Source organism: Culicoides brevitarsis, chromosome 2 (assembly GCF_036172545.1).
Source record: "Culicoides brevitarsis isolate CSIRO-B50_1 chromosome 2, AGI_CSIRO_Cbre_v1, whole genome shotgun sequence".
Taxonomy (NCBI): domain Eukaryota; kingdom Metazoa; phylum Arthropoda; class Insecta; order Diptera; family Ceratopogonidae; genus Culicoides; species Culicoides brevitarsis.
The window spans coordinates 20250238-20262442 of record NC_087086.1 but is presented as its reverse complement, the minus strand read 5'-3'; the positions used below and the strand labels follow the sequence as shown (position 1 = coordinate 20262442).

Sequence of the window (12205 nt, the reverse complement as noted above, 5' to 3'; positions counted from 1 at the left end):
CATATACAATTTTTTTAAAAAAAAATGATAAAATGCGCTTTAGTTTTTGGTTTCACGAAAACTTTTGTATCTCGTTTTGTTCTACGATGTACTTGCAAAAAAATTACGCGAGCGAACGACTAAACGAACGAAATGCACGAAGCTCACCACCCTCACACATAAATTAATGATTTGGTTCCGGTGTTCATACGCATGAAGAATAGATTTGATTTATACACTGATGATTTCCCATTTTCAGGGGTTTAAAGAATTTTACGCTGTGTTAATATTGGGGCTTTAAACTTTCGGAGGATATTGGTTAAGTGACTCATTGTGTTTCGTATCTCGAGCGCGCAAGGGAAAAAATGATATTCGAATGATAATTTATTTACTGGTTAAATAGTGAGCGCGCAGCATGACTGAGTAATTGAAAAAAGATTACTCCCTTCTGACAAACAAAAGGCCAAAACAAGTACAAGTTATTAAAACATCGCTTTGAATAAATATCAAATACAAAAGAATTAAAACGATGAGCGCGGCACGTGGTACTTGTGATTTTTCCGCTTTTTTGTGTGTACCATTTGGGTGTTTTACATAACCACTAAGAGTTCATTAAATATTCATTAATTGATATCCGAAGCGTGACGCGACAAAACAGACAGGTTGATAAGATGCGATTTCTTTGCTTTTCCTTCTTTAAAAAATTTGAAGAATTTTGAAGAAGATTCGTCCTTGATGGAGAAATCATGAATCGGCTAATTTTTTGTTGCCAAGCACAAAAATAATAATCGACGCAACCAACCGCACATGTTGTAATTAAAATAAATATCAAAATATTGCCCTTGTTACCACCATCGATTCTCGAAAAATTTGTTTGTTTGCTTAAAAATTTTGAACTCTGTCGAACGATTGAACGAACGGGTATCTCTCCATTTTTCGTTAAACAAATAATTATTCAAAATGTAATATAAGCCGGTTAATGCTTTTTTTTAAATAATTTATATATTTAAGTATAATTTTTATCATTGATCACAATAAGCGGTTTTTATGATGACTTTTGTAATATAATCCAAAGGCGGTTTCGCAATTTGTGTCGTCAACGATAAATACGAAGAAAACGATAGAAGAATCAAATTGAGTATAGTAATGTTACCGCGTCTAAGCACTGAAGGAATAAACAAAAATTCTGAAATAGAAGTTCTTCTCTGATAATGGAATTTGTTTATTTTTCTTGTTTCTCAAAGGCAATTCACGGAGAAGAAATTATAAGCTCTTTAGGCGGCATGATAAAATTAAATTGTATGAAAATTTAAAAGTCATTTACGGGTGTTTTCAATTTGATAAGGAATGAAAAACACCGACGAATTGTAAATGTACAATTTGAATAATAGAAGAAAAGTGATAACAAAAAAGAAAGGGAGAGAAAGAGAGAGTTAATGATTGTCAATTTAAGTCAGTGTGTCGCACTTACTAAAACAAATAAACAATCAATCAAAGAAGTAACAAGTTACACAAGAGACAGTCAATGAATTTATTTTGAGACTGGTCTGGAATTGTTCTGGTAATATGATACTTTTTTTTGCAATAAGGAATTTTTCTTTAAATTGATATGTTTTCAGTTAAAATATCATTAAAAATTATAAAGGTTTAAAATTGCTAAAAATTCATATTCATAGGTATTTCACATTTTTATTTCTAAAATGAATTTCTAAGTTTTAAGTAAATTTTTTCACAAATCGTTTTCGAGGAAAACTTAAAGTTTTAGAAACTGACTTACGATTCTGGCTGAAATTTAATTTTACATGTTCGAAAAAAATTGATGTAGGGTGTTGAGAACTAAATAATTTGAAAACACTACTTAAAACCTATGTTTGCTTTTATTCATTTGTCTTTAGGTCAAAAGAAACATTTATGAGAAAATAAAAGCTTTTTTAGAAAAATTGTATCGAACTTTTGAAGTTTTGTTTTTGAAAACTGATTTTAAATTTTAAAAAATCTTTATTTAAGGTCAAACTTATATTTTATAAAATTAATTGTAAAATAGATATCTCGAGTTTAAAAAAAGAGAAAAATAGTTTAAAAGTGTTTACTTCTTTTTTTTGCTCTTCTATCAACGGTTTCAACCACAACGTCATCATATGAGCCTGTTTGTTTAAATTTTATGTGATTTTTCTCTTGTTTCGAAGGACAGATGTTGGAGTGAAGGACAGTTTTTAGAGTACGGGATTCACTTTTCCAGAAATGTCTCCGATTTTAACACCAGAAAAATCCAATGTAAAGTTGGGAAGACATATCCGCCTTTTTGTGCTGGACAAATCTCTTATCACTAGTGATAGAACAGTTTTTGGGATAACCTTTCATCCTCCAATGTAAAGTTGGGAAGACATATCCGCCTTTTTGTGCTGGACAAATCTCTTATCACTAGTGATAGAACAGTTTTTGGGATAACCTTTCATCCTCCTCGGATAATAATTGGATGAAAAGCTCGAAGAAAGCCCCTCTGGTAAAAATGCTCCAGAGAGATCTAAAAACTGTTGATTGAGAAAATGTATTTCTAAGTTGAATCTTTCAGATAAGAAAAAAGTCAAATTTATTCTTTGTCCAGATTTTTCAAGATTAAAAGCAAATTGTTTGCCGGACATAAAATTGATCGATCATTACATCATTACGTTCTGGTTCAAAAGTTATTGAACATGAAATTTTTATTAGACACTTGACTATGCAGAGACTTAACTCATTTTTCAAAAGCACTGAATGAAAATTGGCATTAGATATCTTTAAAGTTTCTTTGTCTACCGTGTGAAATATTTTTGCTTAATAAACAAAAAATAGTTTTATTTCAGAGTACAAATTATTTTTTTACTGAATTTCCTTTTAACTCGAATGACTAACTTTCAAGGAAATATGAATCTTCTGTGAAAAATTAAAACAAATATTTCATAAAGTAACTTTTTTTTTCGTTATGACATACTGAACAAATATTTAGGATCATATTTGTTATTAATCTTATAAAGATCACCTTGAGCGATTACCTAACACTTGTCACTGATAAATGAATTACACTTCCCTGGGGCAAGGCACACACACAATATTTTTTGTTGTTGTTGAAAGGAAATTCATGAAAAATTCACCTGTGTCAACAACTCTGCCAACAAAAACGATGATTTTTTCGTAATGTGATGATAATTGAGGGTTTTCCTTTAAATTGAATTTCCTAAACGATTCATTGTTTAAAAATGAATTAAATCCCTTTTCAAAAGGTCGCTTCCTGTTACGTAATTCTCGATGAAGTGCTCCATCATTAACATCGTTTTTGTACCGCAAAACGCAATAAAATCACACAATCAAAGCACTTTACTTATTGATTAATGATTATTATGTGTTTTAACTTTTTAAATCTGACTAACAGTTAACAAATGAGTGTTAATTGAACATTAATATGTGGCTATTCATAACAAGTAAACAATACACACTTCCTTCTTTTCTTTTCGACACAACTCACCGACGGTTAATGACAAAACGAACGCAGTAAAATAATCCCCGAGGAACAATAATTCTAGCAAGCATAGTGATCATATGATTAAATCGTTGTACATTATCCCGAAGTCTATACGGAATTTAGGGGTGATGAAAGAACCCCTATAACTGCATTATATTTTGCTTTATTTTCCGAAGGGAGATACACACTCTTCGCCGGAGAAGATGTCACAGCATGCATTATATAGCAAATTTAGTACTCGTAGCTAAATACAAAAACATAAAAGGTGGTCCACACACATTGAATACAAATTGCACACATCAATAAAAAAATCTTTGTATCAGTTCTAATACACTGCGACTCACATATGATTGTCAATTACTTTTAGTAGGATGTATCTAAAGACATTTTCCTAAATAAAAAAATTGGAAATCGATTACTATAACTACTTCCTACACTGCCAGACAATCGCATAAATTGGTAGAAACAGGAGGAACACACACAACAAACGAAATTAACTTAAGCAAACAGAATTCTATCTCTCTCTCAAATATGGTTAACTACACGGAATAAAAATAGAGAACTTCTTTTTATTTGCTTTTGTTTTTTATACCTACCAACATGTACCATCTACTGAATTAGGTACTATACCCAAAAGACTAACAAACAAAAGTGTTTGAATCAAATAAATTTAAAAGTGGTTTGAAAACCCACATAATAAATGAAAGGTCATGTTGTAATAATGATCAGAGATAAGTTATGGTGAATCACTGTCTTTTAAGGGACATTAAAGACCACAATGACTCCGTATGCATGATTTATTTTTTAAACCACAAGTTTTCTTTTCAAGTTTTGTATACTACCTACCGTCAAGTGGGTACTAGACAACAGAAACTCCACTTTGGTACATGATAAAAAAAAAAGATTTGTAAAAAACAAGAGTCCAAAACATCCGTCGTGATAAAACACGCCTCGATAACAACGTTTTCCTGTCAAATTTTCCTCTCACTTTGAGTGACACCTAAAAGTGTCGTGCTGTTCTGAAATTTATCCAATTATCATCATTTGTGAAACATCAAACACGTGCAATAATACAACAAATTGGAAATTAACGTTTTCCTCAAGAAAATTGGAGAGAAAGTAAAGGCAATATTAAATATTTTTCTGTTTTTTCCTCACTCTTTCTGCGGGAAAATTAAAATTTTTATAAAAGGTTTGAAAATTTTGGCAAATTTGGTTTAAATTTTTTTTGTAGTTCATATTTTTACCTTATTTGCTGCACAAAAACATTTTGTACTAAAAATCGAAAGTTTTGAAAAAATTTTCAAAAAAAAGTTTAATAAAACTTTAAGAAATTTTCTGAATTTTTTATAGAATTTTGACTGAATTTCCCGAAAAGTAACAAAAGGTCAAAAATTTTATTAAAAAATAACAAAAAATTTCCCTTAAAGACTGGAAATTTCATACAAATTTTCTTAAAATATCGGGAATTTTGCACTCAAATTTTGTAACAATTTTGGCTATTCCCGCAACTCCGATTTAGTTGAAGGAAAGTCACGCAAAAAGAAAAGGGTTTCCTTATCATTGGCATCACTAGGAAAAAATTGGGTGTTTTATGAAGTACAATGCATTTGTAATGCGTAACATCAAGTGTGATAGTTTACATGTAATTTTTAGAATTTTTCTTTTTTTATTGGGACTTTAAATTTTTTCCTTTTTTTTATTGCGTCCATCCCCAAAAATGTTTGATAGCAGGGATTTGTGAAAACAATTTTTGTGTCAAAACACGTAGTAAATCTTTTACATATTATTCGAGTCCTGTTGAGGAGATAAGGCCTGTCTTATCATCGTTAAGATTCAAACATGGGGGAAAATGGCAGAAGAGATCTCAATTTTCTTGATATTTTAAAAGGACCACAAGTCGAAAAAAAAGAACAACTTAATCATGTTTTCGCAAAAGTTTCTCATCAATAGATAAGTGACAAAGTTTTGTTGGTCCAAATTTTACAAGCATTAACAAAAGAAAGAAAAAAAAATCCATCGATTTAGTATTAAAAAATTATTATCCTCTTGTACGATTATTTATTTGGGATCGAAAAAAAATAATAATATTTGGGTATAAATCTAAACGGCAGAAAAAAATATGTCAATTTCTCCCACAATAGGATTAATTTAAAGAGTTCTTGTAATGTTATGTAATAAAACGTTTTATTATGCTAGATATACTTCACTTAATACATCATGTGTGTTGTATATAAAAATTTTACAGTTATTATGAGCGCATTATAAAGAAGAGAATTATACGCGCTATCGAGGGTACTCTTCATATGTTCGTCCGCTGTTTATTGTTATTATTATTACTGAAGTTGAACTGATTTAGATAGGTAGAGCTTTGTGTATGAATTTGAAATTAATTGACAAAGATTTAATACCCTCGAATTTGATGAACTTGAAAGAAATTTAGAAAAAAAATTACTTTCATTTTGAAGAAAAAGTAAAATTTATTTATTTGATGTATGAATAATAAGGAAAATCAAACATATGCACATTTTAACGAAATGATGAAAAAAATATGAAAACGACTTTCTTTGACTTTGTTCTTTTGTTTGAATTTTCAAGTTCCTTAATACAAATAAATAATCCTTAATATTTATTTATAATAAATAATAAAAATAAAATTTTCTATGTGACCTTTAATATCTTTTTAGTTATATTTTTCTTGAAATTTTAATTCTAATTATACTCGAATATTTGAATGTTTTTAATCATTAATCTATAAAGCATCTTTATTCTAGATGTAATGTTAAGCTGTTTCACAATTATTGCAGTACCAAAAGTAATTTTGGCTCTCGAGGAAGATGTCATAAGCCGGCAATGATAATCCTAGAAATCTCTGGTAAAATTCTTTATCTACACTTTAATTCTGTGAAATTCTCAATTTGCACCGTGTAATTGGCATGGATTTTTTAAATCTAATTTTGCTAAATGAACTTTTAAGGCGCACCTGGCAAAGAGTCATGTTCCGAAAATTTTTCGCTGAGTTGCTGGGCTGGTTCGAAATCGCACTAATAAACAATGCCTGGTTTGCACTGGTGTTGATATAAAATATAATGTCATGAGCAAAAACATCGAAATTAGATTAGACATCGAAACCTTCATTTCGTTTTTTGATGCGATTTGTAAATTTTTTACTGCATTTATATCGCTTTAATGTTGCTAAAAGATTTTCAGCAAAAATTTCTAAAATTAGCACAAAATAAAAAAATCTCGTTTTTTTGGGTTCAAGCAGAAAACTTACCGTAAATCCTCAGAACTTTGCTTATTCGGTCCATATATCGACCTTTTTTGCATCTTTGTAGGCTCAGTGTTTCTTGTCATTTAATAAATGTCTTTCTCTTCATGAAATGCGCTCATGTTCCAACCAATTCGACAATACCTTCAGTACATACAATTTGTCATGAGTTCATTAAAATAAGTGCAAATACTCTTCATGAATTTAAAACGTTCTAATATTGAATGAATGATCAACCTACAATGTAAAGGGACAAAAAGATAAAAATATCTATAAAAACAAAGAAATTGTTTACCTTAATATTTATCTTAATGATCTAATTAAATTCAATAATTTTTTCTTTAAAAAAAATTTGTAAAAAATAGAAAAAAATTGTAAAAAATTAAAATACAAAAATTCAACTACCAATTTTTCAAATGAACAAGAAGGTAACGTCAGAGCTTACGAGAAGGTTACTAACAATACAAAATGTTCAATTTCCCCTTTCTGGCGGTTTTGTAGAAAAATTTCCCCTTTCTGGCGGTTTTGTGGAAAAAATCGCCGCACGCCGATTCAAACATCTCGGGACGAACAACACGAACAACAAAAAAGTTTGTTTAGTTTTAGTTTAACCGTGAATGTAACAAGAAAGAATTAAAGAAAGTGCTAACATTATACTTTTACAAGAATTCCCATGACTTGAACATTTCCGACTGCAACGAAAAATACAAAGTATTATTGATAGTTTGGTCAAAACAAGTGATAAATTTATGTGTACGGCCACTAAACAAATTACAGCTAGCTGCTCAAGCACGAATTAATGAATGGACTGCGAGTGTAAATGAGAAATTTTTGTGAAATGTGTTGATAAAGAAGGCCAAACGCGAATTAAATTGCATTTTAAGTTACGTGTGAGATGCCACATCCCTACGGAATGCATGGTTTTAATCCGAATCCCTCTAGTCCGCCAGGACCTCAAAATGTCTTAGCACAACGATCCGGTCAAGCGAGCGGCGGCGGCAGCGGCGTAATGATGCCCAATCCGTCGCTGCTGGCCTCCTCGAGTCAGCAACCGCTCACGCTGTCCCGTCTCGAGGACAAAAGGCTGACGCGCGAAGCAATGGAAAAATATCTCAGGGACCGAAATGACATGATTATTGTTATACTACATGCTAAGGCAAGTAATGAGAACCAACATATGTGGTTCAAATAGCGAAGGGTGTAAAATTCGATCGGCACTCTGCATATTTTATTACATGTTGTTGATGATGTTGTTACGTTCATAGCAAAAATAATTTTTTTTTGTAAATTTATTTCATCGAGAATTGTTGACTTTTCAATTTTTTAAAAATATTTTTTTTTTTTTTTTTCTTAGGTCGCCCAAAAATCTTACGGCAACGAAAAACGCTTCTTTTGCCCGCCGCCATGCATTTATCTCTTTGGCGATGCGTGGAAGATGCGACAGGAGGAGATGCTCGCGAAAGGCGAGAGCGAACAATCGTCTCAATTGTGTGCCTTCATCGGGATCGGCAGTTCCGATCAGGACATGCAACAGCTTGATCTGAACAACGGGAAACAATACTGCGCTGCCAAAACTCTTTTCATCTCGGACTCGGACAAGCGAAAACACTTTATGCTCTCCGTGAAAATGTTCTACGGCAATGGACACGACATCGGGGTCTTCAATTCCAAACGCATCAAAGTCATTTCGAAACCCTCGAAGAAAAAGCAGTCACTCAAAAATGCGGATCTTTGTATAGCGAGTGGCACCAAAGTGGCCCTCTTCAATCGCCTGAGATCTCAGACAGTTTCCACGCGATACTTGCACGTGGAAAATGGACATTTTCATGCCAGCTCAACGCAATGGGGCGCATTTACGATTCACTTGCTCGACGACAACGAAAGCGAGTCGGAGGAATTTCAGGTGAGTTTTTGTCGGGGGAGAAATGAAGTTTTGATGCTAAGGCCGCTCTCAATGAACTTAAAAATTTAGATGTTAGATGCCAAATTTTGGAAAAGAGATCAAGTGGGGCAAAAGTTGCCAAATTATGATCAAAAAGATCGACAATAACTTCAGCAATTGAAAAATGGAAAAAAATGAAGAAAACTAATTATTTTTTAAAGAAAACTTTTAAAATCATAATTTTTTACTAAAAGTAAATTTATTCTTAAAAACTTTTTATTTATAATTTTATAAATTTTTAAACTTATTTTTTGAGCTTCATTTGAAACTGAAAAAAAAATTATATCCTGTTAAGGACATCTCAAATAATTTAGAAAAAATTATATTTTTGTGACTTTCGAAAATGAAACTTCGAAAAATTAAAAGACAAGGCTGGCAAAAAAACAAGGATTAGATCAAAGGACATGAATCCTTGCTAAAAATTCCGGCGAAAAATTCTAATTTGACCTCTTTTCGTTCTTGCCGAGACGGAATGACGGAACCAAAGTCTCATGCTCACAGAAGCGTTTGAAAAACTTCCTCAGATTTTTTTAGATCATTGTCTATCTAAATAAAATCAACACTCATTAAGTTGATTTTCTTTATATAACTTCCTTCATTATTAAGTACGAATAAACAGAAGAACCGCTTTTTATCATTTATTCTACGTAAGTGCCACACGTCGTGTGTTAAAGTTATTTTTGCCTCATATTTATTCAAATCTTTGCACTCCTCGAACCGTGACGACCAAAATTTCTCAGCGTACCTTGCGTACGGTGGGAAAGTAAAGCATTATATTTTGCTTCCTAATATTTTTTTGTTGTTGTTGTAATAATTATTATTGGCTACGTCTATTGTATTCTGCAGAGATTTCTTTGTTAACACTATTATCATACTTGAAGATCATAATTTAAAAAAAAAATCGGGCTTTTCTCACGCAACTCTCCAAGAATAATTCTACATTTCACCTCATGTATATTTTTTTTCTTCGACTGCCTCTTTAAATACAGTTGTTGTAATAAATTTAATTAAAAATTTAAATAATTGTAGCAAAGAAATGGCATTAAATCTCCTCTTAATGCCATATCCGGTCACCTTCGACGCATTCCATTCCCACCGAATTTTCAAACTTTTCTTCATTTTTTTTTCTTAGGTACGTGATGGCTACGTACATTATGGAGCCACTGTGAAACTCGTGTGTTCCGTGACTGGCATGGCGCTACCAAGGCTGATAATTCGTAAGGTAGATAAGCAAATGGCTTTGCTGGAAGCTGACGATCCCGTATCGCAACTGCACAAATGCGCATTTTACATGAAAGACACGGAACGGATGTACTTGTGTCTGTCACAAGAGAAAATTATTCAATTCCAAGCAACACCATGTCCAAAGGAGCCGAACAAAGAAATGATCAACGATGGCGCTTGTTGGACCATTATTTCCACAGACAAGGCCGAGTATCAATTTTACGAGGGAATGGGACCTGGTGAGTTTTGAAAAATCTAAAAATTTAAGAAAAAATTAATTAACTTTTGATATTTTTTTAGTACGATCACCTGTGACTCCTGTTCCAATTGTATTTTCGCTAAACTTGAATGGTGGCGGCGACGTGGCGATGTTAGAGTTGACAGGTGATAATTTCACGCCATCGTTACAAGTGTGGTTCGGAGACGTCGAAGCAGAAACTATGTATCGATGTGCTGAAGGTATGTGAAATTTCGTATTTTTTCATTAAAAAAATCTAAATTTTATTTTTTTTCTTAGCTTTACTTTGTGTTGTACCAGATATCTCGCAATTCCGAGGCGAATGGCTTTGGGTAAGTAAAAATTTCTTGCATTTCTTTTCAAATTTCTTACTTTTCAATTTTTTTCAAAAGGTTCGGCAACCAACACAAGTACCTGTTTCACTAGTGAGAAATGACGGTATTATCTACGCAACGGGATTGACATTCACATACACGCCAGAGCCGGGACCGCGTCCTCATTGCACCTCAGCGGACGACGTGATGCGATCCGGACGACAAAATTGCGCAACAAACAATTCTACAGCGAGCCGGAATCTACTGCCGTCAATATCTGACGTCGCATGGAATCCGCAAAATGGAGTGTAAAAGAATGAATGAGAATGTAAAAAAAAACTTTAAATAATAATAGGATAGCAAATAATGTCATACTATTCACAAAACAGACATAAAAAAATTACATTGTACGTCGAAATAATATTAACGAAAAAAAGAAACAAAGTTTAGTATTATATTTATTTATTAAATTTCAAGACGATTTGATTCACAAATCATTTTTAATAAGCAAACAAAAATGTGTTTTAATTTTAACTCGTGGCGACTTGTTATCAAGAATTGACCTGAGATAAGGAGATTTTTGTGCAAAAAAAGTAAGTTGTTCGACACGCTCTGATGGATTTGACCAAAAGACGAAATTCCCACGAAATTGACCTTTTGTTGAGTAGGAATACATTTTTATGAGAATTGATGATTAAAGAACAAAGAATAAAAATATTTTTAAAAATTATTTAATTTTTTTTTTTGTAAAAATAAAATAAATTGTTTTGAAATACTTTTTCATATAAAATCCAAAAATTATTTTTTTGTATTTTTTTTTTGCTGCTTGATTTTTTGAAATTGAATTAAGCAAATTTTAAGTAAAATTTCTTATTAAAATTTTTTTTTCTTAAAAATGAGAACATCTCTATCAAAGAAAAATATTCACTTAAAAATTGAAAAAAAATCTTAAAAAAATTATTTTATAATAAATTTAGGCCGCTCCAAATTTTTTTCTGTTTTTGTCCCCTGCCCCATTTCAAAAGCCGAAAATTCAATGGGGCAAAATAAAAACAAAAAGTTAAAAATTTCATCAAAATTGACCATTTTTTGGTCATTTTCCTTACTTTTTCAAGGAATTTTCAAAAATTTTTTTAAATATTTTCAATTTTTAAAATTTCCTAAAAATTTTTGATGGTTATTTTTATGAAATTTTTAACTTAAAATACTTTAAGATAAATTTTAAATCATCGAATCTCAATGTAGATACCATAAAAACATCTAAAATATTCATGAAAGACCAAAATTTGTTAAAATTTTGGCATTTTGTATGAAACAGTATTTCAAAACTTTTTTTTTATTTTGCCCCCCCATTTTGAAAAAAATGTTTTGGGACAAAAACATCGGAAAAAATTTGGAACGGCCTTATTATTTTAATTATTTTCGATGATTAATTTTATTATAAAGTTTTTTTTTCTACTATTATAAAAAAATTATAATGGGTCCACTTAGGAGTATATATGGAAGTTTTTAATTTTTACCAGAAAAAAAAATTGTTTTTGTAGAAAATTGGCAAAAATTAATGAAAAATCATGAAAAATCTCACGCTATGACTTATCAAAAAGTTAAAATAAAACACTTGACTGCATTTTTAATCAATAAAAATAAACTTTATTTTTTTTTTAAAGTAAAGACTATGCTCGATATTTATTCGAGAAAATATTTTATATTGCTAATAACTGCAAAGCTTTTATTAAAG

General features: G+C 31.1%; 1 protein-coding gene across 1 annotated transcript; it reads left to right on the top strand.

Annotated features, from left to right (window-relative positions):
• Positions 1 to 7324: 7324 nt before the first annotated feature.
• Positions 7325 to 10959, top strand: LOC134830395 (suppressor of hairless protein). Its single transcript, XM_063843860.1, has 6 exons — positions 7325 to 7905; positions 8104 to 8652; positions 9824 to 10154; positions 10216 to 10374; positions 10433 to 10485; positions 10546 to 10959. Exons 1-6 carry the CDS (start codon positions 7645 to 7647, stop codon positions 10777 to 10779), a joined length of 1587 nt encoding a protein of 528 aa, XP_063699930.1. The 5' UTR covers positions 7325 to 7644; the 3' UTR covers positions 10780 to 10959.
• Positions 10960 to 12205: the final 1246 nt, after the last annotated feature.